Source organism: Heptranchias perlo, chromosome 6 (assembly GCF_035084215.1).
Source record: "Heptranchias perlo isolate sHepPer1 chromosome 6, sHepPer1.hap1, whole genome shotgun sequence".
In the NCBI taxonomy this organism is placed as follows: Eukaryota; Metazoa; Chordata; class Chondrichthyes; order Hexanchiformes; family Hexanchidae; genus Heptranchias; species Heptranchias perlo.
This window is the reverse complement of record NC_090330.1, coordinates 59,112,436-59,139,864: the sequence shown is the minus strand read 5'-3', so window position 1 is coordinate 59,139,864 and position 27,429 is coordinate 59,112,436. Positions and strand designations below refer to the sequence as shown.

General features: G+C 40.7%; 1 protein-coding gene across 2 annotated transcripts in view; it reads left to right on the top strand.

Moving 5' to 3' along the window:
- The first annotated feature begins 4,023 nt into the window (after positions 1-4,023).
- The window catches only part of LOC137323022 (sestrin-3-like), a 95,674-nt gene continuing 72,268 nt past the window's right edge, over positions 4,024-27,429 (top strand). Inside the window, exon 1 of one of the 2 annotated variants that reach the window (XM_067986366.1) lies at positions 4,024-4,369. In XM_067986366.1, the coding sequence (XP_067842467.1) occupies positions 4,265-4,369 (105 nt within the window). In that variant the 5' untranslated portion in view covers positions 4,024-4,264. Of the gene's footprint in view, positions 4,370-5,584; positions 5,606-27,429 lie in introns of those variants that run through there. The other variant, XM_067986367.1, reaches the window with a different exon arrangement.

Genomic DNA, 27,429 nt, shown 5'->3' with positions numbered 1-27,429 from the left:
CTTAAATCTGTGTCCTCTGGTTACCGATCCTTCAGCCACTGGAGACAGTTTCTCCTTATTTACTCTATAATATGGACATAGGAACATAGGAACAGGAGTAGGCCATTTAGCCCCTTGAGCCTGTTCCGCCATTCAATGAGATCATGACTGATCTGTGACCTAACTCCTTAGCCCCGTATCCCTTAATATTTTTGGTTAACAAAAATCTATCAATCTCTGAGTTAAAATTAACAATTGAGCTAGCATCAACTGCCATTTGCGAAAGAGAGCTCTAAACTTCTACCACTCTTTGCGTGTAGAAACGTTTCCTAACTTCACTCTTGAAAGTCCTAGCTCTAATTTTTAGGCTATGTCCCCTAGTCTTAGACTCGCAAACCAGTGGAAATAGTTTCTCTCTATCTACTCTATCAGTTCCCCTTAATAAGCTTGTAAACTTTGATCAAATCACCACTTAATCGTCTAAGTTCCAGGGAATACAACCCATGTAATCTCTCCTTCTAATTTAACCCTTGGAGTCCAGGTATCATTCTAGTAAATCTACGCTGCACTCCCTCCAAGGCCACTCAAAACTGTTCATGATTTTGAACACTTCTATCAAATCTCCTCTTAACCTTAATCTGCTCTATGGAGAACAGCTCCAGTTTCTCCAGTCTCTCCACATAACTGAAATCCCTCATCCCTGGTACCATTCTAGTAAATCTCCACTGCATCCTCTCTAAGATCTTGACATCCTTCCTAAAGTGTGGCCCCCTGAATTGAACACATTACTCCAGCTGAGGCCCAACCAGTGTTTTATAAAGGTTTAGCATAACCTCCTTGCTTTTATACTCCATGCCTCTATTGATAAATGTAAGGAGTCTTACAACACCAGGTTATAGCTGTTGGACTATAACCTGGTGTTGTAAGACTCCTTACATTTGTCCACCGCAGTCCATCACCGGCATCTCCACATCATGGCTTCTATTGATAAAGCCCGGGATCCCATTTGCTTTTTTAACAGCCTTCTCAACTTGTCGTGCCTCCTTCAAAGATTTGTGTACATACACCTCCAGGTCTCTCTGTTCCTACACCCTCTTTAAGTCCAAAGTAATTTGTGTTTATGTCTGCCATTGGTGGTAGACATAAACACAGTTGCCTCAGCCGTACTGATTAGAATTCTCTGCCTAAACCTCTCTGCCTCTCCACCTTTAAAACCTTCTCAAAACCTATTTCTTTGATCAAGCTTCCAGTCAACACTCGTAATCTGTGCCCTCCAGCCCAGGATCCATTTACCTTGCCTGTATTTGTGAAGTGTGCTTGATAAATACAAGTTGACATTGTTGCTGTAAAATACATTTCTGTCTACTTCATGCTTCAAATTTCTTTTTGTTGTAGCAATTTTGATGTTCATTGCTTAATATTTTCTTATCTCACATGTCGAGTATGGAGGTATAAAAGCACAAAAAATGGGAATTTGATACTGTTGAAATCAGTATAGAGGGGATGTTAAGTTCTGAATTTTAAAAGAGCAAGAAGCTTCTCACTATTTCAGCTCTTAAAACCTTTTGGTTAAATACCAGCCATTTATAATTATATTTTAGTTCCAAAATTTGAAAAAGTAAAATTTGTTTAGGAGATTGATAAGAGCAATTGTCTTTTTACCTGCAGATGGAGATCTGCATCATTGTACCATAATCCTACATTAAAAAATGAGTTTGGTGTACCTTTTAATACACCAGAATACTGTCTGTTTGCAGTACTTATGCTGCACTGTGTGCCACACTGGTAAACACATTAATCAACATTTTCTGGCACAAGTGTTGCTCATAGATATGTTCAGATGTTGAAAGCTGAAAAACACTTTCATTGTCAAAATGCTAAATGCCATTCCAAGTGTGGTCAAATTTTGTGGACAACACTGCTTTTTTCCATCTTAGTATTGCCATAACTTGTTTTTTTGGATTTAGTGCAATAATTCTGAACAAGAATGTTCTCTTACAATCACCTCTGGGACAGTCAATCGCAGGAAGCTGCCAATGCAAAACTTTCTCCCAGGTTTGACATCCCAAATATAGTACTACAAAATTTGATTTTTGGAACTATCTTCTTTGATCATATATCACAGTTTTTTTTTGTAGAAACTTATTTTAAATATGGGCTATTAAGAGTTGCTAGCCTTCAAGCTTGATTGAAATATTTTATTTTGTAATTGAAAATTGTCCTCATATCCATCATTTTTGTTTGGTGGTCAATCGAAACGCTTGGCATCTTGACTTTATGTCATTTAACTGTTTTTTTAAACCGCAATACTGCTGACTAAAGTTACATGACAGTCACACACTTGCTTTCACAAATATGCGAACTATGAGAATTCGTTTTTTGTGCATTTTGTGTAAGCAAAAGAAAACAAAAACACACATCAACAGTGACAGTTGTATTCTAAAATCAATATTCTCTCAACTTGCAAAAGGCATTAGGACAATTGTGTAATAAAATCTCCGTTTTAGCCTGTATTTACTGTGTGCTCTCATATCCATCGATATGGCGGAGCCAGCCTGTCTCGGTTTTGAGCTGGAAGGAAATGCAGAGCCTGTTCGCTGACAGCTGATCGCACTCAGCTCGGATACAGAGATCAGAGATCTAACCCACTCACCCACAGAGGCTGCGACTCCGATTGGATATTCGGACCTGAGTGCTGACATCACTCTGTTGCTGGGTGGAAAACTGCGGGGCAAAACTTGTTTGTTTTGCAGGAATTTGTCTAACTGAACTGTTCAGTGAAATCTTGATGTAAAATGTTTGGCACCCGCTGTGTACATATATCATAACTCAGTTAATTTAATAATTGCGTTTAAGAGAAAGCACCAGCACTAAAATGTAATGTTTTGACTTGGTGATTTCATATAAATCAAACGATTAAGGCCTATTAACGAACTGTAAAAGATAACAAATTATACCTAAGTGGCTGTTACCGATTTCCACGCACACATATGACCTTTGATAGTGCAATGGCATATTATAGTTTGCCAGTTACAGAGCAGGCAAAAGGGTTGATTGCACATTTAGGGTTGATTACACAAGGAAATGCATACAGATTAGCTTTGTTTTATATCACGGTAAACTTGTTTTATAACAAAGTTGATTTCGGCTGAACAGAGACTGCTTGATTTGTGGTGAAACAAGGTGTCACTCTCTGCTCCTTTTTAAACAATTTTGATTGACAGCCGGCGCCTCTCGACACCCCTCGATAGATCGAGAATCGGACCGGGGCACTCGCCCGGGGCCGGGCCAGGCCGGGGAGCCGGGGGGTCGGGCCGGGGACCGCTCGGCGGGTCGCCCTGCAACGTTTTATTATGTGTCGGAGCGCGGGCTTCATTTGGGTGAAAGAAACGGGCAAAGCAGGACGTCGGTTGCAAATTTAACGTATTTGTCATTTAGTGATTATTATTGACCAAGTCTGTTGGGAAAATGAATCAATTTAAGACCAGTGCAGACCGTGCTGAAATAAAGGGCTTCACGAAAGCCAAGACAGAACGTCTTTTTAAATAAAGGTTCTTAGTTTCAGAAAATGCAGTCCGAGTTTGTAACAAAATAAAACACATCAATTTGATATTTCAGACGTGCATAAATTCAGTCAAGCAGCGCACAGAGAGAACTCCACACATTAGAGACACATCAAACAATCCATGACCAAATGATTAACAGAAACAACTTTTTCCCACCGTGTTTTTCTTTCATTTTTGGGGCTAATTTTACATGTTTGAATTGTTACAATATTTCATTACATACTTAGAAGTGATTGGGCCAAAACAGTGAATGTGTGGGGATGGTTGGGCGGTGAGGGAAGCTCAGTGACTGGTTTGTATGTCAGTGAGGGCGAAGCGTCGGAAGAGGATTGGTCCGGGGGAGGGTATTGAGTTAATCTCTACAAGGCGATTAGTTAGAGATGGTTGCACTTCTATTGCTTGATTGGTTACGGGTTGGGCCGTTGATTTACATTTCTGTGCAATGAGCGGTCAGGGGGCGGGCAATTGGTTACCGCGGTGAAATTATTACATTAAACCCAGTGGAAAGAGCTGCTGGTGGTGTTGGTCATAGTTTGTTTGGTGCAGTTATTTAGTCGGAGTTGAGGGATTGATGAAGAAAGGTCGAGAAGTTTAGAAACCCTGTCTTTATGCTCATTACAGGTCGGAGATTAAATGCTCGCTTCCCTTTGCATTGACTCATGCGCACACGTGGTAGTTAGACAGACTGTTGAGAAGAGTGACCCAAAACCTGGGTAACAATGTTCATATCTACCACTTGCAAAGAGAACAGGATCACCATGAATTCGGAAAAGCTCTCCACCGACTACATGATTTGCATCAACTGTCAGAAAGTCCTCCGAAAGGTAACCTTAGTTCAGCCGATACCTTTTGAAATGCAAAAAAATAAATAAAAACGCGTCTGGTTTGTATGGTTCGGAGAGTGGGGAGAGCTGACCCGGTAACATGTTATGAATGTGTGTGTTAAAGTGTTGGCACCTCGACTAAATGTCACTGTGTTGTTGGTATATTTATGACCTTCTGTTTTTAAAACACTACAGAAATTATGCATTTTGCTGCACGCAGTCTGATTTCAATGTGCAACATTGCGAGTTATGTATCAACTAACGTTACTGTGCTGTGTGTGTATAGCTTTTTATTGCAGAGTTTTTATATTGTGTAGTTATTAATGTGCGTTAATTTTACAAAGATAAATTGTTTTGTCGAATCGAAGCTATGACTTACAGACATTGAATCTTTGGCCCCCTGCTATCGGCTGGCCGAGATGTCAATCAAAGTTGTTTTTCCAAGCTCCGTCCGCTGCCCTCGATAAATCCGATATCTTTTGATGTTCTTTACGTTTTGTGATTGATTGCAGTTTAAAAAAAAGTGACAAGAATTTCACTGATAAAGCTAGTAAAGGGCGGGCCTAACCTTTTAAAAAAATGCAGTGAAATTGTTGCCTTGTTTTGAGAATATGTTTGTCTCTTCCCCCCCCCCCCCAATCTGTGATAGTCCGAATAATATTTTTAAGTCTCATACTGTCAACACATTTTATTCTATTCTATTATTCATGCATAGTTTAAATGATTTTTTAAAAAATGCCTAATTCTATCCCAGAATGTCCCAGTGTTCCCTTTCAGTTTTATTCGCTCATCTCTCTGGCCCTTGACTGAAGATCAGCCGTGGATACTGTATTCATCAGGTAGCACTTCTAATAAAATTCGTTTGTAAGTAACCTCTACTCACATTTACAAAGAGTCCACTTGAGATCAAATCTTTATCTAACAAAAATAGTTCATTGTCTATAATTATTAGGACGCTACTGACCTTTAATTAATCTAAGTTCCGACTTTCAGATCATAAGTTCAGAATTTAAATTTTGGCTTTCCGCCTGTCCTACAGTGCTTTTATTACTACACTAAGATTATCATAAACTCACCGCTGTGTCTGTGAGATGTGTGTATATATAAATACCCTGTTCTGAAGTACTAAGGCCAATGAGGTTTTCGTCCGTCCATCCTTCTGTCGTTAGGGCAGATCAAACTTTTTAAAGATGTAATCGTATCTATCTTGTCCTTCAGTTGCACCTAGATGGGATGGTAATGTTTTGATTGTGATCTTTACTGCTGCTGATTTGATCCATTTTGGATTATACTGTTCCTGGAGACAGAAAATCTGTATAATTTTTATGTATTTTAAAATTAACCTCCATTTCAAGCTGAAATGCTATGATCTCTCTTTCCTTCTCAGATAACTTGATATTCTCAAGAGGGTTTCAGTGCCTTATTTTTTCTGAACTTTAAAGTATATCAGGACAGCCCAGATACAATGAAATGGTCTGTGATTTGGTATTGATTGAATCTAGGGTTACTGGTGAGTTTGGGACTTGTTTTTCCTGATTTCGGATCACAAGTCGCTGTGCATAAGGCTCACAATTGTCCTCTAGTAATCCTTGCTTTGGTTCATTGCCACATTTCAGAAGTGCTTACAGACTTGCTGATTCAGCAGAAAGTTGTTAAGACTGCTAGCAAATACTGGTATGTCAGTGCTTTGTTACAGTCATTAGCCTAGTCTGATGGTTTGAAATGAAAAGATTGGAGGGTTGTTTAATCCCCACATTTTTGGTGTTTTGACACTGTATGCGTGTCCAAGTTTAAATTCTGTGAGGTACATGGCTTGTTGTAATGTTCTATCATTGCAGTAATTGAGGCCTAAATGTTCTCGATGTAAACTGAGTAGGACCAAGCAGCATAAGCCAGTGTTCTTATCCGTGTGACTTCACTTGAGATGTGAGAAATGCGAATTCTTTCGCACAGAACACACCTAGTTCCTAAGTTCTGTCTTTTATTGTAATTTTTAAACTGCTACATTTTTAAACTGTTGAAATTTTCTTGGAGAAAGAATGGTAACATAAGGGTATGACTATTGATAAATGGCATATTCATATTTTGCCTAGTAAACTGCACCTTGAGCTAATCAATAAGAAGTGTTGCCAATTGCAGTTGTGTAGTGGCGTTGGTTGTCATAGTTTCCATATGTGGTCATTAAAAGTAAATCTGTAGGCTGATTTTGTTCTGGCATATAATTAATAAATATGAATAGGAGGAAACTTTAACATGATTTGTGTAAAATTTGATGTCTGGAGTTGTGCTTTGATTTTAATGACTGCTTTTTAGGTAAAACCCTTATACTTTGCAGACAAAGGAGTTTTGCCCCTGTAGCAAAGGGCATATCAACATGTAATGAAGGTCTGATTTGTGCATCCAATTTTACAGTACTTGGCATTTTTTTTATTTTTCAGACAGTTGCAATAGTTTATTTATAGCAAGATTTATTTTTCAGATGCTATTAGATTTGTACCATATTCTTGCAGTGGTTATTAATTCATCCCTCCCCTCCTTTTTTAGGCTTCTGTTAAATTATATTAAAATAAATGTTTGACTTTCTTTAAGAAGGGCTTTTGTTTTTAAAGATATCAAAAGACTTTATCATATGCAATCTCAGCGAACATATATTTTTCCAATGTTGCTTTTACTGCTTTTTTAAAAAATAAGTTTAAAAAGCTGTGTAAACTTAATTTATGTTTTATTGTTTTAAATAATACACAGTAGCTACCAACATATACATTTCTTGAGTCTTAGCTTAATTAGTAAATGGTGTTGATATAAACATTTAAAAGCAGGCTTTGTGAGCAAACGCCTGCTTGATAGACATTTTTATAAGTAATTTGGAAATCTAAACTCTGACTCTTAAATATTGGCAATGCTGTCACAGTTAGCAATTACAAGTGCATTTTGTAACTAATGCTTGTGTAGTTTATTTTAAAAAGGTGAATTATCCAATTCTACATGACTACATTTAGCATTCATAAAGTGCTGAAGAGAAATATTTTATTTGTGCTGTTTTTCCTGACTCTAGCTATTTGTATTTTGAAAGCTGCAAAGTGAATGCAATGAAATGGTTAACTCAACAAGTGATCTGTGGTGATGTTGGCTGAATTTGACCTGAGTTAATGAAGGCATTGCAGCATGATCAGGCTTCAGTACTTATACATTGAGCCAGGAGGATTGTGGTATAACTTTTTTAACATTTCAACTATTTCAACACTTCAGAATCTGCTTCAGCTCTTCAAATGATTTATATTTGAACTTTTATTTTTCACTATATTTACTTCAATGTAAAAGTTATACAGTGTGTAGATGCAACATACAGTGTACCCGTACAAAACAAGAGGGCGGGTTACAGCGCTGTTGCAAAATATCTTGGGAGAGTTGAATGGTTGCAGGAAGCATGCCTTATTAATAAATGATACTCCCTGGCTGCATTAAAAAAATTAAACAAGTCTGGGTTTAATTTGGTATTAATATATAGCAATAATAGATTATGGAGAATATCAAAATAGGATTTTATTTCATTGTGGTTGGGGAAATACAAGTCCTGTTTCCTTCCGCTTTGCAGTTTGTTTGGGATATTCATGTTTGAATGACATAGGATGGGCCTTTCTGCAGATCCCTCCCCCCCCCCCTTTAGCTGAATAACTTTATTTGTACCAGTCAAAGTGAGCAATGAAAGTTCTGATGCTAGGAATGGAGCATGCACCCTATATAACAGTGCTAAGTGCAGAGTGATGGTCTCTGCTTCAATAATCCACCATAACCACTTTTTAAAAATTCGTTCATGGGATGTGGACGTCGCTGGCGAGGCCGGCATTTATTGCCCATCCCTAATTGCCCTTGAGAAGGTGGTGGTGAGCCGCCGCCTTGAACCGCTGCAGTCCGTGTGGTGAAGGTTCTCCCACAGTGCTGTTAGGAAGGGAGTTCCAGGATTTTGACCCAGCGACGATGAAGGAACGGGGGTATATTTCCAAGTCGGAATGGTGTGTGACTTGGAGGGGAACGTACAGGTGGTGTTGTTCCCATGTGCCTGCTGCTCTTGTCCTTCTAGGTGGTAGAGGTCGCGGGTTTGGGAGGTGCTGTCGAAGAAGCCTTGGCGAGTTGCTGCAATGCGTCCTGTGGATGGTGTACGCTGCAGCCACAGTGCGCCGGTGGTGAAGGGAGTGAATGTTTAAGGTGGTGGATGGGGTGCCAATCAAGCGGGCTGCTTTGTCCAGGATGGTGTCGAGCTTCTTGAGTGTTGTTGGAGCTGCACTCATCCAGGCAAGTGGAGAGTATTCCATCACACTCCTGACTTGTGCCTTGTAGATGGTGGAAAGGCTTTGGGGAGTCAGGAGGTGAGTCACTCACCGCAGAATACCCAGCCTCTGACCTGCTCTTGTAGCCACACTTTTTATATGACTGGTACCATTAAGTTTCTGGTCAATGGTGACCCCCAGGATGTTGATGGTGGGGGATTCGGCAATGGTAATGCTGTTGAATGTCAAGGGAAGGTGGTTAGACTCTCTTGTTGGAGATGGTCATTGCCTGGCACTTAAGTGGCAAGTAACATTCACGCCAGACACGAGCCCAAGCCTGGATGTTGTCCAGGTCTTGCTGCATGCGGGCTTGGATAGCTTCGTTATTTGAGGGGTTGTGAATGGAACTGAACACTGTGCAATCATCAGCGAACATCCCCATTTCTGACCTTATGATGGAGGGAAGGTCATTGATGAAGCAGCTGAAGATGGTTGGGCCTAGGACACTGCCCTGAGGAATTCCTGCCGCAATGTCCTGGGGCTCAGATGATTGGCCTCCAACAACCATTACCATTTTGCTTTGTGCTAGGTATGACTCCAGCCGCTGGAGAGTTTTCTCCCTGATTCCCATTGACTTCAATTTTACTGGGGCTCCTTGGTGCCACACTCGGTCAAATGCTGCCTTGATGTCAAGGTCAGTCACTCTCACCTCATCTCTGGAATTCAGCTCTATTGTCCATGTTTGGACCAAGGCTGTAATGAGGTCTGGAGCCAAGTGGTCCTGGTGGAACCCAAACTGAGCATCGATGAGCAGGTTATTGTTGAGTAAATGCTGCTTGATAGCACTGTCGACGACACCTTCCATCACTTTGCTGATGATTGAGAGTAGACTGATGGGGCGGTAATTGTCCGGATTGGATTTGTCCTGCTTTTTGTGGACAGGACATACCTGGGCAATTTTCCACATTGTTGGGTAGATGCCAGTGTTGTAGCTGTACTGGAACAGCTTGGCTAGAGGCGCAGCTAGTTCTGGAGCACAAGTCTTCAGCACTATAGCTGGGATGTTGTCGGGGCCCATAGCCTTTGCTGTATCCAGTGCAGTCAGCCGTTTCTTGATATCACGTGGAGTGAATTGAATTGGCTGAAGACTGGCTTCTGTGATGGTGGGGATATCGGGAGGAGGCTGAGATGGATCATCCCCCTCGGTACTTCTGGCTGAAGATGGTTGCAAACGCTTCAGCCTTGTCTTTTGCACTCGTGTGCTGGACTCCGCCATCATTGAGGATGGGTTGTTTACAGAGCCTCCTCCTCCTGTTAGTTGTTTAATTGTCCACCACCATTCTTGACTGGATGTGGCAGGACTGCAGAGCTTTGATGTGATCCGTTGGTTGTGGACTATCTTGGAATAACACTTGCTTACTGCACTAGCGCTACTTTTCTATTTACCACATCAAATTCTAATGGTTTTTATTGGGCCAATTTGCACTTTGTTGGGGGTGGTTTTGTTCTGAGGGCTTGTGCCTAACCATATTACCTATCCAAACACAGACTATTGTAAAACCTTGCAACCAGTAGATATTCCGCCCCCCGCCCCCATATCCCATTTGTGTGCAGGATTAAAATCCATGTGCAAGAAGTGAATGACAGTTACTGTGCAAATGCCACTATTAATGTCTCCTGTGATCTTTCAGAAAAATTGATTTTCTTTGTGTCTCAAATATGTTTTAATGCTCCTTGTAAAGTGAGTTTGCTTTCTTCCATGTCCAGTCATGATTTAAATATTCACTAGAACGGTCTTGGCCCTAAATGCTACTTATTTCATTGATGACATGTAACTAATATGAATGTTTAGCTGTGAATCTTGAATATTCTGAGGCTTTCTCTGATTCATTGGGTCTGTATATAACGGTATTGTAACTCACTACATGGGGGTGGTGTTTTTTTAAGAATCGTATTGCACACAAGGCGGTCATTCAGCCCATATTGTGCATGTGCTGGATTTTTGAAGGAGCGATCCAAAAAACCCCATTGCCCTGCAAATTTTTCCTTTTTAAGTGTATATATCCAGTTCCCTTTTGACAGTCACTACTGAATCTGCTTCCACTACCCTTTCAGGCAGTGCATTCCAGATCATGCATAAAACAAAATTCTCCTCATCTCCCCTCTTTTTTTTGCCAATTATCTTAAATGTGTGTTCTGTGGTTACTAACCCTCCTGTCAGTGGCAACTGTGTCTCCTTATTTACTGTTATCAAAAGCCTTTTATAGTTTTGAACAGCACTGTTAAATCTCCCCTTAACCTTCTCTGTTTATAAGAACAATCCCAGTTTCTCTAGTTTCCACATGACTGAAGTCCCTCATTCCTGGTTATCATTCTAATAAATCTCCTCTGCATCCTTTCCAAGGCCAACTAAATTAAAGGAGACACTTTTAATTTGTGTTGCCTTTCAGGTCTGTGATCATTGATGTAACATACAGTTTTGTGCTTTTTAAGTTACTATGATAAACTGTTTCTATAGCACAGAAGACTGAAACTATTCTAAAATTATGAGGGTCTATATGTATGTTCCCTTTCTGGTGGGATGTGAAGCCACTATACAGCCTATTTTAATCTCCTGGCTTGTCCAGTTTGCTTCTGGTTGACAGGATTTTAAATTGCTAACTGAAAATGGATCTTTCAAACTGATTGTTTAGGTTGTTCCAACATAAACTAGGCCATTGCAGTCTTACTGTAGTGGACTTGATTCACAACTGCCATTATGAAAAATACTTTTTAAAATAAAATGTCATTATGAATATAGCCTATGAGTTTATAATATCGAGTCAGCTCTATTTATAACTGCATTTGATACAGTTCTTGCCATCTGTATTTTGCATTTTTGAATGTCTAATAATGTCTGTAGTTACCATGTTGCTTGTTCATCCCAACAGTAAAGTAGTCAGTCCTATTCTTTGACGGTGCTTTCCAGCATTACAGTGGAAAATGTACAAAAATCATTGCAAGTTTTTACTGTAATAATTCCAAACTCTGGTGACAGGTTATATTTACTAAACTGCTGTAGGAAGTGAGACTGCTGAGCAAGTAAAGTTGCATTCAACAGGAGGAGGATGTTTATGAGCAATGGAGGCTGTAGGAGCAGCCCACTCAAAGAAGGTTGGACCTGGCTGTTTCCCCATCTCCATTGTCATTCCTAACCGCTAAACCATTTTTCAATTTTTAAGGCTATTTTGGCAGAAATACTTCATACTGAAATCGGTATTCAGATACATGAAACAGTCATAACATAGTTAGTTATTATTTCCTAGTTAGTGTCTTGCACAAATGTACCGGTAAATAGCATTTACAAAATCAGATTCTTAATTCAACCTGTAGGTCAATTGCCCAGTTAAGATAACTAAAGACTAGGAATACATTTCAGTGTTGCAACAACATAAAAGGCGCTCTATGCTGCAGAATACAAACAAATTAGCAATTTATAGTTCACTGATAATTCAAGATCATTTTTTTGCTCTAAAAATAATTGAATTGAATTAAGCAATGTAAATAAGAACAAAGTGGGAATTTAGTGCAATTAAATTGAATCAGTTAATTTGAATTAAGAGTAGATTGTACACGAAGTTCAGGTTAGTTAGCTTCATGAATCAAATAATTCTGTTCTACTCTTTCTCCTTTCCTCTCCCCACCCATTCACTTGGCTTAATGCCACACAGTCTGGTTTGTGAGCTTTGCTATGCTCACTTTTCTTGCTGTTATGTGGTCAGGCATTGTGAAGTATACTTATCTCTGAATATGAAACACACTGGTGGAGCGCAATGCTGCGTTTAGCTGTCCAGCCAACACCTAGCAAAAGTATCACAATAATGGTAATTGAGTTCTAATGATGTTTGTGGTTGGGACAGCAATACTGGGTGTAGGGTTGTATATCTTAGTAGTTATAATGCTGACTTGCAAAACTAGAAGATCTATTAACATTTTTGGTGGCATGACATTTGAGCCTTAAAGTTAGTATAATTATACCTTACCTCAATTATATAATATGGTAGCTAAGAAAACTGGTAGTAGACTGTAAAGATGTGTAGGTGATTTTTTTTCATCTGACTTGCTCTATGGCACATCCTGTAGACTGTACATGAGTCATTTGAAATAAAAAGACTTGCAAATGCTGGAAATGTGAAATATAAGTAGAACATCTTGGTATATCCAGCATTTTTGTCTGGCATTTTGGATATTTAATGTTCAAATGGTGCTATCCAAACTCCAGCTCTGTTAATAAATAAACCCTATTTAAAAAAAAATGAGATCATAAGGCTAAAACATACACCCTTTTAAAGGAGGCAATGTAAAATCCTGTACATGTCATAACCATTTATGACCCACAAAACTGGAATGTCAACCAGTGGAACTTTAATGCAGCCAGCTATAGAATCACTGGTATATCCAGTAGACCATATTCAGTGGTAGGTAGAATAAATGAGACCCAAGACCTTCCAGAATAGGAGCTGGTGAAATGCTAAATGATAGCCTTTCCCAATATAAAGATCAATATGAATAAAATGTTATTTCCCAACCAACACCTGCCATGTTTTTAATGAACCAGTGTGTTTCGGCAGAGTCAGAAAATCAAAACATTTATGGCACACTTTTTTTAATAAAGTAACAATGGTTCTAAATTAGAATTAAGAGCTATTCAGTGTTGTGCTTGCCAAAAATTAAGTTATCAGATAATCATCCTTTAGTTAACAAGTTGCTAGTTTTTCATTCACTGAACTAGCAGCACAGAACAGAGATTGGTACAATTTGAAGTTTGTAACTATGTGCAGTCACAATCCTCCAACAAAAAATAAAATCTGTTATGGGCCCCATTTTGAAAGTTGTTAAATTCTAAGGGTGCTGTACCATAATGTGGTAGAAAATGAGTGCCCACAGTTTCCCACATGGTGAGGTCTTGATCCCTTAGTGCTGAGAAGGAAAGGAGATATTAATATAGCTATTGGTGCTCCCCAAGGGAGTGAATATTGAAGGGAGGGTCACCTGAACTGTTCTTGGTCACCTTTTTGCAGCAGATTGTGAAGCAGTATTGGTATAGATTAACAACTTGCATTTATATAGCACCTTTTTAAAATGGAACAACATCCCAAGGTGCTTTGCAAAGGCATAATCAGAAAACAAATTGTAGTGAGGGACAGGATATGGGTGGCTTGAGTTTTGGACAAACTGGAATTTGTGGAGATTGGCAAGCTGGAGGAATCGGGGACAAAACCTTGCCATCCTGTTTGACCCAGCGGTGACAAAAAGCGTGGCTTAGGTAAGGGTGTCCTAGGGTGGAGGTGAGCAATGTTGCAGAAATAGAAGTAAGGGGTTTTGTGATTGGGATATAGGGTTTAAAGCTTATTGCTGGGTCAAACAGGATGGCAAGGTGTTGCAATGCCTGATTAAGCTTGAGTGAGTGGCTGGAGAAGGGGATGGAATAAGTGGCAGGGGAGTAGTGGAGTTTATGGCAAGGGCTGAGAAATTATGGCTTTAGTCTACCTAATCTTCAGTTGGAGGAAATTTTGACTCGTCCTTTCTGATTAAATAACATGGAGCAACCCATGGGAGCAGTTAAAATTGTTTGAAACCTGGACTGCCTGTCATTCAAATCCCTTCTCTGGAGAACTATAGGAAGTTGTGCACCTTAATACTGATTAGACAGGAGGAAGAAGGGAAGAATCATGTAATGATTTCTGAAATTTGCAAAACATTATCCAAATTATGGGGAGCTCTGTGGATCTATAGCTACTACAAAGTGGATTGAGACTGACAAGATTCACTTCAAATTGTGAGCAGATAGAAATGACTTTCAGTTTGGGCTACCTTTAACTCTGTGTTCCAGAAGTGAAAGGACAGTGTGTTGATCCAATATGCCACCCAGTGCCTGAACTTCTTAACATTTTGAAGTATGGAATAAATTAAATAAATTCAAGTGTTCTCTTCCCTCCCCACCCCTGGAAAAAAAATTATAAAATATTCACATTTTGAATAAAGAGTCCCATTTGCAAACCCTGACTTGTTTGAATAAAACAATTAATTCAAAGTATTTCCTTTTTGCTCCCATTAATACATACTGGGCCACTGGAATCAGCCTTTAGTAACAATATAGTAATCTTTGAATAGCCCGTTGACTTAAAGTATGTGGGGTGAAAAGAGCAGAGGATGGTGTGGTTGGTGCAAGATTGCTGTTGTGCCTAGAGTCTGGATGTTGCCTTCAGTTATCCAGTTTAATAGAATTGGAATTTTTCATGTACCTCTTTCAATACTGAATCCTAATTTTATGTGTCTTCTGAAAATATGCTCCCTAAGTTCTTTTTGAAGCTGGCAGTTTCACAAACAATGGGGAAGAAATATGACCTCTCTCCCAAGATGAACACTATGGTGGGTTGTACCACTTCAGGATCTCTTAGTATTTTGATAATTGAATTGGGTCTACTGCCAAAATAAATCACAACAACTACTTGGATTTATATAGCGCCTTTAACAGAGTAAAACGTCCCAAGGCGCTTCACAGGAGAGTCATCAAACAAAATTTGTCACCGAGCCATATAAGGCGACCAAAAGCTCGGTCAAAGTGGTAGATTTTAAGGAGAAGGTAAGATTTAGGGATGGAATTCTAGAGCTTAGGGCCTAGGCAGCTGAAGGCATGGCCACCAATGATGGAGCATTTAAAATCAGGGATGCACAAGAGGCCAGAATTCAAAAAGAGCATAGAGATTTCGGAGGGTTGTAGGACTGGAGGAGGTAACAGACATAGGGAGGGGCAAGGCCATGGAGGGATTTTGAAAACAAGGATGAGAATTTTAAAATCGAGGCATTGCCCAACCGGGGAACCAATGTAGGTCAACGAGCAAGGGGTGATGGGTGAACGGGACTTGGTGCGAGTTATGATTTCGCAATAAATGCACACCATGTGAATTTATTGTGTAACTATCTGTGTTCATATGTGCAGCAAATGACAATTTCCTCTGATAACATTAAGCAAACACCTTATGTTTTTACAGAAACTAGTGCAGTAGAAATTTCTTTTTTTAAATTGAATTTTTAAATTATTTATAGTTTCTTCCCCCTCATCCTCTTTCCCCTTTTCTCTTCCCATCCCCCCCATCCCCCACAACTAAGTACCAGTGTCTTAAAAGTTAACTAGGTAACCTGCTTCCAGTGATCCATCAGTATTACTCTGCAACTAGCAACTATGTAAATCTCTGGTGGCCAATAGTAAATCCAAATTACAATTTTAAAGAAAAACCTTGAACTCTGTCCCACTATACTGTCAGCTGGCACGATCCTTGAGAACATAAAGCATGGATCAACACAAACCATTTGGCTCATCAAGCTTGCTCCTCCCATAGAGTGCTTACAATCCGTGTTATATTATGAAACCTGCCTCTGAGGGAAATGTGGTGAAAACATTTGTTTTTTCATTTCTCTAGCTCTGTGAACCAGGCATGGTTGTTGATCAGGAAATTAATTAAGATGATGGTGTTTTGATCGAGGTGAAGATTGTATTGTATACTGTAAAGGACTGTAGCAGGTGTGTGAGACCCAGATGATTGTTTTTAACTTCCCATTGACATTCCAGGAGACCATTTTCATGTATTGTGCCTTTGATCATGTGATCTGCCTTCAAAAGGATTAAATGTACAAAATGGGGATTTTTCAGTGGTTTTCTGTCCGAGTGGTCACCAGTGTCGTAAGCACGAGTCCCACATATACTATGTCTAACATCTCACCCAGAAAGACCATAGACATGGAAAAAGAAGCCAGCTGTTTTGTACAAAGGAACTTTTACCTTTTAAGAATCTGTAAGGGGCTGGTTTTCTGACAGGGTATATTAAATCCTTGTGGGCCAATTCCATTTCATATACAAGTATCATAAGAACATAAGAAATAGGAGTAGGCCATACGGCCCCTTGAGCGTGCTCCGCCATTCAGTAAGATCATGGTTGATCTTCAACCTCAACTCCACATTCCCGCCCGATCCCCATATCCCTTGATTCCCCTAGAGTCCAAAAATCTATCGATCTCTGCCTTGAATATGCTCTACAAATGAGCATCCACAGCCCTCTGGGGTAGAGAATTCCCAGGATTCATAACCCTCTGAGTGAAGACATTTCTCCTCATCTCGGTCCTAAATGGCCAACCCCTTATCTCGAGACTATGACCCCTAGTTAGACACTCCAGCTAGGGGAAACAGCTTCTCCACATCTACCCTGTCAAGCCCTCTAAGAATTTTAAATGATCACCTCTCATTCTTCTAAACTCCAGAGAATATAGGCCCATTCTACTCAATCTCTCCTCATAGGACAACCCTCTCATCCCAGGAGTCAATGCGGTGAACCTTCGTTGCACCCCCTCTAAGGCAAGTATATCCTTCCTTAGATAAGGAGACCAAAACTGTATCCGGTACTCCAGCTGTGGCCTCACCAGAGCCGTATATATTTACAGCAAGATCTCCTTACTCTTATGCTCCAACCCCCTTGCAACAAAGGCTAATATACCATTTGCCTTCCTAATTGCTTGCTGTACCTGCATGTTAACTTTCTGAGATTTGTGTACAAGGACACCCAAATCCCTCTGAATACCAATATTTCTTAGCCCCTCTCCTTTTTAAAAAAAATTCTGTTTTTCTATTCTTCATATAATTTCACATTTCCCCACGTTATACTCCATCTGCCACCTTCTCGCCCACTCACTTATCCTAACTATGTCCCTTTGCGTCCTCCACACCACTTGCTTTCCCACCTATCTTTGTATTGTCAGCAAACTTGGGACACATTACACTTGGTCCCCTCATCTAAGTCATTGATATTTATTGTAAACAGGTGAGGTCCAAGCACTGGTCCCTGCGGCCCCGCCAACCTGAAAATGACCCGTTTCTCTTTTTTTGTGTATTAACTAAGCCTCAATCCATGCTAATATATTACCCCCAATCCCATGAGCCCTAATCTTGTGTAACAACCTCTTATGTGGCACCTTTATCGAATGCCTTTTGAAAATCCAAATATATTACATCCACTGGTTCCCCTTTATCTATCCTGCTGGTTCCATCCTCAAAAAACTCGAATAGGGAAATCATGTTTGACAAATCTGTCATATAAAACCATGTTGACTGAGCCTAATCATATTATGATTTTCTAAGTGCCCTGTTACCACGTCCTTAATGATAGATTCTAGCTTTTGTTTTACTGATGCCAGGCTAACTGGCCTATAATTCCCTGTTTTCTCCCTCCTTTCTTGAATAGCGGGGTTACATTTGCTACCTTCCAATCCATGGGGACTGTTCTCGAATCTAGAATCTAGAATCTAGAATGCTGGAAGATCAAAACTAATGCATCCACTATCTCTGCAACCACTTCTTTTAAAAACCCTAGGATGTAGGCCATCAGGTCCTGGGGATTTGTCGGCTTTTAGTCCCATTAATTTCTGCAGTACTTTTTCTTTTAATATTAATTACTTTAAGTTCCTCACTCTCATTAGACCCTTGGTTCCCTGCTATTTCCGTTTGTTTTTTGTATCTTCTGCTGTGAAGACAGATACAAAATATTTTTTTTAACATCTCTGCCATTTCCTTATTCCCCATTATAATTTCTCCTGTCTCTGCTGCTAAGGGACCCATGTTTACTTTTGCTAATCTCTTCCTGTTTACATACTTGTGGAAGCTATCTATTTTTACAATCTATTTTTATATTTCTTGCTAGATTACTCTCATTTGATTTTCTCCCTCTATCAATTTTTTGGTAATCCTTTGCTGATTTCTAAAACCCTCCCAATCCTCAGGCTCACTACTCTTTTTGGCAACATTGTAAGCCTCTTCATTTAATCTAATACTATTCTTAACCTCTCCAGTTAGCCACAGTTGGATCACTTTTTTCCCGTGGTGTTTTTATTCCTCAAGGCAATATATTCGTTGAGGATTATGATTATTTATTTAAATGTTCGCCATTGCTTATCTACTATCATATCTTTTAATCTAATTCCCCAATCTACCTTAGTCAATTCGCCCCTCATACCTACATAATTGGCTTTGTTTAAATTTAAGAACCTAGTTTCGGACTTAACTACATCACTCTCAAACTCAATATGAAATTCTATCATTATGATCACTCTGCCCCAGTGGATCCTTAACTATAAGATTACTAATTAACCCTGCCTCATTACACAATACTAGATCTAAAATAGCCTGTTCCCCAGTTGTTTTCTCGACATATTCCATGAACTCATCCTCCAAACTACTTTTGCCAATTTGGTTTGCCCAGTCTACATGTAGGTTAAAGTTCCCCATGATTATTGCATTACCCTTGTTACATGCTCCTCTAATTTCCTGATTTATACTCTGTCCAACACTATTAGGAGACCTATAAACTACTCACCCCAGTGTTTTCTGCCCCATGTTATTTCTTGGCTCCACCCATATGTTGTTTAGTATATTGCCCATGGGTTTTTTTTGACCATGTGCATTGTTCTTGTAAATAAAGGTGGACAACAGCTTGATCTGTCATGTGGTGTCTGAGATGACACAATGTGCTGAGCATCCGACATTTTCTGCAGTGAATAATTTATTTAGTAGCCTGGGTTACACTAACCTAAATTCAGCACAGAATAAAGGTGTAGATTTCATTGGAGAATTGGTCTGCATATGGAAGCTGTCATTGAGCTGCTTGGTGGAGGAAGCTCACATTGTGACGGGAAAGCATTTCGGCAAATTTTTTTCTATGATAGTTGAGCAAAATCCATAATATTTATCCACCATTGTTCTGACTTTAAAAAAAAAATCACTTACATTTTAATGATTATATCACATCATCCAGGAGTGGTGTCCCTTGTAATCTGGTAGTGTATGTCTTGGTTTGCTTACCACTGGGCTAACAGTTCTCCCACTAAGGAGAAAATTCAGCATTTTAGAAATTACATAGTATTTCCATTATGTGTCCTGTCAATCTGGAACAGAGAACATTTAGGTGTGCTTTGTACAAGTTAAAACTGCTGATCAACTTACAACTGGATGGTTTTCAGAGGAAGAGATATTGGGCAAATACTATCCAGCACAATAACGATTAAAACTTAGAATCTTTAAGTAAAAAGAACCGAGCAAAGTTCTACACGAGCAATATTTTTTCATTTCCATGAAGTCTCTTTTCATGAGATTAGTGTAATGTAGACTTCTGACTTTTTTATTCGTTCATGGGATGTGGGCGTCGCTGGCGAGGCCGGCATTTATTGCCCATCCCTAATTGCCCTTGAGAAGGTGGTGGTGAGCCGCCGCCTTGAACTGCTGCAGTCTGTGTGGTGAAGGTTCTCCCACAATGCTGTTAGGAAGGGAGTTCCAGGATTTTGACCCAGCGACGATGAAGTAATGGCGATATATTTCCAAGTCGGGATGGTGTCTGACTTGGAGGGGAACGTGCAGGTGGTGGTGTTCCCATGTGCCTGCTGCTCTTGTCCTTCCAGGTGGCAGAGGTCGCGGGTTTGGGAGGTGCTTTCGAAGAAGCCTTGGCGAGTTGCTGCAGTGCATCCTGTGGATGGTACACACTGCAGCCACAGTGCGCCAGTGGTGAAAGGACTGAATATTTAGGGTGGTGGATGGGGTGCCAATCAAGCGGGCTGCTTTGTCCTGGATGGTGTCGAGCTTCTTGAGTGCTGATGGAGCTGCACTTGTCCAGGCAAGTGGAGAGTATTCCATCACACTCCTGACTTGTGCCTTGTAGATGGTGGAAAGGCTTTGGGGAGTCAGGAGGTGAGTCACTCACCACAGAATACCTAGCCACAGTATATATAACTGGTACCATTAAGTTTCTGGTCAATGGTGACCCCCAGGATGTTGATGGTGGGGGATTCGGCGATGGTAATGCTGTTGAATGTCAAGGGAAGGTGGTTGGACTCTCTTGTTGGAGATGGTCATTGCCTGGCACTTGTCTGGCGCGAATGTTACTTGCCACAAATCAGCCCAAGCCTGGATGTTGTCCCGGTCGTGCTGCATGCGGGCTCAGACTGCTTCATTATCTGAGGGATTGCGAATGGAAGTGAACACTGTGCAATCATCAGCGAACATCCCCATTTCTGACCTTATGATGGAGGGAAGGTCATTGATGAAGCAGCTGAAGATGGTTGGGCCTTGGACACTGCCCTGAGGAACTCCTACAGCAATGTCCTGGGGCTGAGATGATTGGCTTCCAACAACCACTACCATCTTCCTTTGTGCTAGGTATGACTCCAGCCACTGGAGAGTTTTCCCCCGATTCCCATTGACTTCAATTTTACTAGGGCTCCTTGGTGCCATAATCTGTCAAATGCTGCTTTGATGTAAAGGGCAGTCACTCTCACCTCACCTGGAATTCAGCTCTTTTGTCCATGTTTGGACCAAGGCTGTAATGAGGTCTGGAGCCGAGTGGTCCTGGCGGAACCCAAACTAAGCATCAGTGAGCAGGTTATTGGTGAGTAAATGCTGCTTGATAGCACTGTCGATGACATTTTCCATTACTTTGCTGATGATTGAGAGTAGACTGATGGGGCGGTAATTGTCCGGATTGGATTTGTCCTGCTTTTTGTGGACAGGACATACCTGGGCAATTTTCCACATTGTTGGGTAGATGCCAGTGTTGTAGCTGTACCTGAATAGCTTGGCTAGAGGCGCGGCTAGTTCTGGAGCGCAAGTTTTCAGCACTACAGGCGGGATGTTGTCGGGGCCCATAGCCTTTGCTGTATCCAGTGCAGTCAGCCGTTTCTTGATATCGCATGGAGTGAATCGAATTGGCTGAAGACTGGCTTCTGTGATGGTGGGGATATCGGGAAGAGGCAGAGATGGATCATCCACTCGGCACTTCTGGCTGAAGATGGTTGCAAACGCTTCAGCCTTGTCTTTTGCACTCGTGCTGGACTCCGCCATTATTGGGGATGTTTACAGAGCCGCCTCCTCCCGTTAGTTGTTTAATTGTCCACCACCATTCACGACTGGATGTGGCAGGACTGCAGAGCTTTGATCTGATCCGTTGGTTGTGGAATCGCTTAGCTCTGTCTATATCATGTTGCTTCTGCTGTTTAGCACGCATGTAGTCCTGAGTTGTAGCTTCACCAGGTTGGCACCTCATTTTTAGGTATGCCTGGTGCTGCTCCTGGCATGCTCTTCTACACTCCTCATTGAACCAGGGTTGATCCCCTGGCTTGTTGGTAATGGTAGCGTGAGGAATATGCTGGGCTATGAGGTTACAGATTGTGCTGAAATACAATTCTGCTGTTGCAGATGGCCCACAGCACCTCATGGATGCCCAGTTTTGAGCTGCTAGATCTGTTCTGAATCGATCCCATTTAGCACGGTGGTCGTGCCTCACAACACGTTGAATGGTATCCTCAGTGTGAAGACGGGACTTTGTCTCCACTCCTACCAATACTGTAATGGACAGATGCATTTGCGACAGGTAGATTGGTGAGGACGAGGTCAAGTAAGTTTTTTTTTTTTCCCTCGCAGGCCCAGTTTGGCAGCTATGTCCTTCAGGACTCGGCCAGCTCTGTCAGTAGTGGTGTTACCGAGCCACTCTTGGTGATGGACATTGAAGTCCCCCACCCAGAGTACATTCTGTGCCCTTGCTACCCTCCAAGTGGTGTTCAACATGGAGGAGGACTGATTCATCAGCTGAGGGAGGGCAGTAGGTGGTAATCAGCAGGAGGTTTCCTTGCCCATGTTTGACCTGATGCCATGAGTTTTCATGAGGTCCAGAGTCAATGTTGAGGACTCCCAGGGCCACTCCCTCCTGACTGTATATATCACTGTACTGCCACCTCTGATGGGTCTGTCCTGCTGGTGGGACAGGATATACCCAGGGATGGTGATGGAAGAGTCTGGGATGTTGGCTGAAAGGTATGATTCTGTGAGTATGGCTATGTCAGGCTGTTGCTTGACTAGTCTGTGGGGCAACTCCCCCAATTTTGGCACATGTCCCCAGATGTTAGTGAGGAGGACTTTGCAGAGTCGACTGGGCTTGGTTTGTCTTTGTCATGTCCAATGCCGGGTGGTCCGTCCGGTTTTATTCTTATGACTTTTTTTAGCGAGATTTTACATCTGCTTTAAATGAGAAAGGGAACTGATGAACTGGGGGAGGAAGGGGTTGGCGGGGGAAAGAGAATAATTAAGGATACTTTCCCTTTGAAGTTAAGATTGTCAATTAAGATTGGTTAAATCGAATATCAAAGTAGTGATGCTGTTTTGTTCCATTAGAGTTACGCAGGCTCTCCTAATCTTTGCGATTGGTCACTGTAATATTGTACTTTACAATCACTGTAGACAGTTGAACCACCTCTTTACAATACAGTTCATGACACAGTTGTCAAAGTGTTGCTGGGCTGTTGACACCTCTCATTAGTATTTTCCACACCGTTCACCTGATGAAGGAGGAAGCCTCCGAAAGCTTGTGGAATTTAAAATAAATTTGTTGGACTATAACTTGGTGTTGTAAAATTGTTTAGTATTTTAAACACACTATCTCTATCAGAGCCCTTAGCTTAACTAATTCTTGATGAAAGAAAAACTGCCTTTTATGAAAGCAATTGAGTCAACAGCTGCCATTCCATTGTTTGGAAACCCAGTATAACATCCATTTGAGATATATATATATATTAGAATGATGGGACCAAATTTTTGTATTTGTCATAACTTAACACCCTCTTTATTCAAGCCTAGTTGATTGATTCCTGCTGACTCCATGAAAATGTATTCTCAGAGAAACATTGTGTTCTATGGAACATTTGATTATTTCTGTCTGTACTTTATTCCACAGTTACCATCAATGGAATTCACAGGATTAAAGTTTTCAATGAAGCTTTTTCCAATCCTGGAGATGTAGCATCCTGAATCATTGTGCCTGAAAGCTTAACCAACTTATGGGTTATCTAGAACAATTGTCATTGACTGATTCAATCTATCTTTTTTATGGGAATAGTGAGCTTGATCACTAAAAGCTATCTTTCCTGTAATAAGGATGCCTAAAACAGGTTTTGCAGCTGGGCCCTGTTCTGTGGAGAGGAATAGACTGTTAGTTACTTTTTAATTGAGTAGAGATCCCTTGTGTAATAAACTAACCAGTTCATTATTGCTGTTGGAAAAGCACTCTTTGCAGATGTACAGTGGGCTAAAATACTGGGGGAGGGAAGGAATTACATGTTCAAAAAACAATGTATGACATGTGTTAAACACATTTTACAAGAGTTACAGTAACTTTTATAGAAGGCATGAGACTTTTATAGCCTGTGAAATTGCTGTGTATTTGGTTTTCAATGTATACATAGGTTAATGGATAGATGACTGGCAGCAAGTTGCAAGATGATAATTCATTCCACTATCTGCAAGGCACAAGTCAGGAGTGTGATGGAATACTCTCCACTTACCTGGATGAGTGCAGCTCCAACACTCAAGAAGCTCGACACCATCCAGGACAAAGCAGCCCGCTTGATTGGCACCCCATCCATCACCCTAAACATTTACTCCCTTCATCACCGGCACACCGTGGCTGCAGTGTGTACCATCCACAGGATGCACTGCAGCAACTCGCCAAGGCTTCTTCGACACCACATCCCAATCCCCTGACCTCTACCACCTAGAAGGATAAGGGCAGCAGGCACATGGGAACAACACCACCTGCACGTTCCCCTCCAAGTCACACACCATCCTGACTTGGAAATTTATTGCCATTCCTTCATCGTCGCTGGGTCAAAATCCTGGAACTCCCTTCCTAACAGCACTGTGGGAGAACCTTCATCACACGTACTGCAGCAGTTCAAGGCAGCGACTCACCACCACCTTCTCAAGGGCAATTAGGGATGGGCAATAAATGCTGGCCTTGCCAGCGATGCTCACATCCCATGAACGAATTTTGAAAAAAATTCAGGCAAGCACCTCCTGATATTTGAAGCTACACGAGGGCAGCTCCATTGGCTTATGAATGTCTGACTTTAAACTCATTGCCAAACATTTGTTATGCTTTACAGTTTGCAATTTAAAAAATAATTATATTGCATTTTTGTTAAGACATCCTCAGGATGGCAGTAGTAGTTTAATTTCCATGTTTTAGTGGCCATGCAAATATTAGAGGATGTGAATGTGGTGCAATTGTACAACAGCAACTCGAATTTATATAGCGCCTTTAACATAGTAAAACATCCCAAGACTCTTCACAGGAGTGTAAATCCTTAATCTTCCGCAGAACATGATATCTCAACGTAGATTAGCACAGGATAATCTTCCTGAAATACTGTGATTGTTGTGCACAACATACTGGGTTTTCTTGAGGTGGCTATTTAAAAAAAAAATCTTGTTTTATTTGGCTGTCAAAAACTACACCAGGATTGTTTTGCATTTCCCTTTATTCCATCCTCCTGACAGATCCAAATTGTTTTCCCTGGCTGTTTAGGGTGTATTCAGAACTGCCAAAAAAATCGACACTTCTTGAACACAAACAATTTTATTTTTTTTTATATCACTGTTTTTAAAAAATAAATAGACCTATTTTTAATTATCTTCTAGTTTTGCCAACATAGTGTGGAAAAAGGGGCAGCAGTTGGCAAAAAAAAATGTCCTTGAAGTCAGGACTAAGGACCTAGTATTTGTGATTTTTTTTCCCCCCAAACATTCTGGAGAGTAATCCTGGGACCCTGTTAGTACACTGTTATCCTTTGCATCATCCCAGTTGTACAGCAGTCCTTCTCTTTGAATTATTGATCCACATTCTCTTAGCATTTATTCAAATTAAATGTTAGCATTGGACAGGCTATTGGTGAATGAAACACAACCAGCAATGTTCAATTCATGATGTACATTGTATGACGTTTTTGCGTTTTACACTGGATATTCTACTTTGGTTCAGCGTTACCGACCACTCCTGTAGGCAGATCTGGAGAGCGCCATACCTGCTTAATATCTAGGTACGTGATGGCAAGCCTCAGGGATGGAATAGAGAACCCTTGCTATTGTACACCAGACTACATGATTCTTAATTTTGTCAGGCCAATTAATTAGATGTACACCCTACCACATCAACTTTCACGCTGTAAACCAATGTAGAAAAATGAACAGTATTTGGTGTAAAACTGTATATGTACAATTTTACTGTTCATTATTAAAACAACAAAGACGCTTCTGACTGAGCTATCACACTTCTTTTCTTACATGGCAAAATCCTACCACAGAGCCACTGACCCAGCAGAGTCACACTGTTGGCTTCAGACTCTGACCAGTAATCTGGGTGTCCATAACCCTAGATAAGCCCGCACTAGACACTTTCAGCCATGGAGATTTCCATCAAAGGACTATATCCAAACACTGACCCTGTCCCTTCGCACAGATCTAAGACATAGCTGTCGATCAACATCACCAATCCTGGCTGTCTTGGTTCTTTGATCTGTGCCATTTGAACTACTGGTTGAAGGACACGTAATTAAAGGAGCTAGTTTGTTAATATCTTATATTCTGATATGAATTGGCTGCCATTTGCAATGTTCAAACGCATAGTGCTTGTGTAGTAAGTCTGGAGCTGTCATGAGATTCAAAATGGGACCATTTAAGCAACGGACCGGAATCAAAATTCAAACGCATAGTAATTGTCTTTGGCATGTTGTACCAAAATGAGTGTTCCTATACCTTGTAGAAATAGCCACCATAAATCTTGTGTATTGTGGCCAACAATAAAGAAAGCAATCAATAAACTAACATCACTTTCTCCCCCCGCCCCATGTTTATAAATGTTGAGAGCAGACAGGAGTATATGCCTTCTAATGTTAAGATTCTGACTTAAGTTTATAAATGGCTAAGAGGTCCATTAGATCACTTGAGCACTTTATAAACCCGACTTCAGACTGCATTGGTGTTGTGCACCATACTATGCAATCCCAAGCAGTGTGAGATGGCCTCCTGGAGGAGTTCCAATTTGGCTTTAATATATTCTGGAGTCTAACCAGGACCACACTTCAGAGTTATTGTGCATTTTTTGTGAGAAATGCACCAAAAACTGCTGCACAGCAAAGCAAAAATGGCATTATAACTACAGCCCTTCATCATTGTGGATGAATATATTATAATGAAGCAATTACAGTTTTCTGTATGTGGAATGGTGGCAAAGCTAATGAATGCAAATTGTGGCTTGATTACTTAAATGGATCTGAGATTGCATTTTGAAGTAGCTGAATATCTTGGTCAATTCACAAAAGTTATAAAATTTTTTACATCAAAAATTTTTCTCCTCCATCCTCTCCAAAATACAGGTCTATAGCCACTATCCCATAAGATGTATGGATGGGACTGGTAATATAGTTTAGTTCTGCTGTATAAATCTATTACACTGAATCCCAAATTCACTTAGTCGTTGATGCAGATTATTGAAATGATGTAAAATTGAATTGCAGTATCCAGTCTTTACTATAAAATGCTTCATTCCTTCCATTTTAAAGATTTCCCTATTCCCCAGCTGCTTTGGTACTGAATTCATACAATGAACATCCGAAATTGCATTGTGCATTAATCCAAAGATGTTTTTGGTATATTATTGCAGAAGAGAACTGGTATTGTTAAAACCTTGTAATCTTAATCCTGACCGAGACCATGGGCTCTATTTTCGCACCCCCGAGCGGGTGCATTCGTGGCTGGAGGGCTGCAAAAATTGGGGATTCCCGGGGTGGGTCTGGAGCCAGGCTCCAACCCGCCCACTTTCGGATTCCCCAGTGACGCGCTGACATGCCGTAGCTGCAGTCATGACCTCTTCGGAGGATGAACAGCACCGC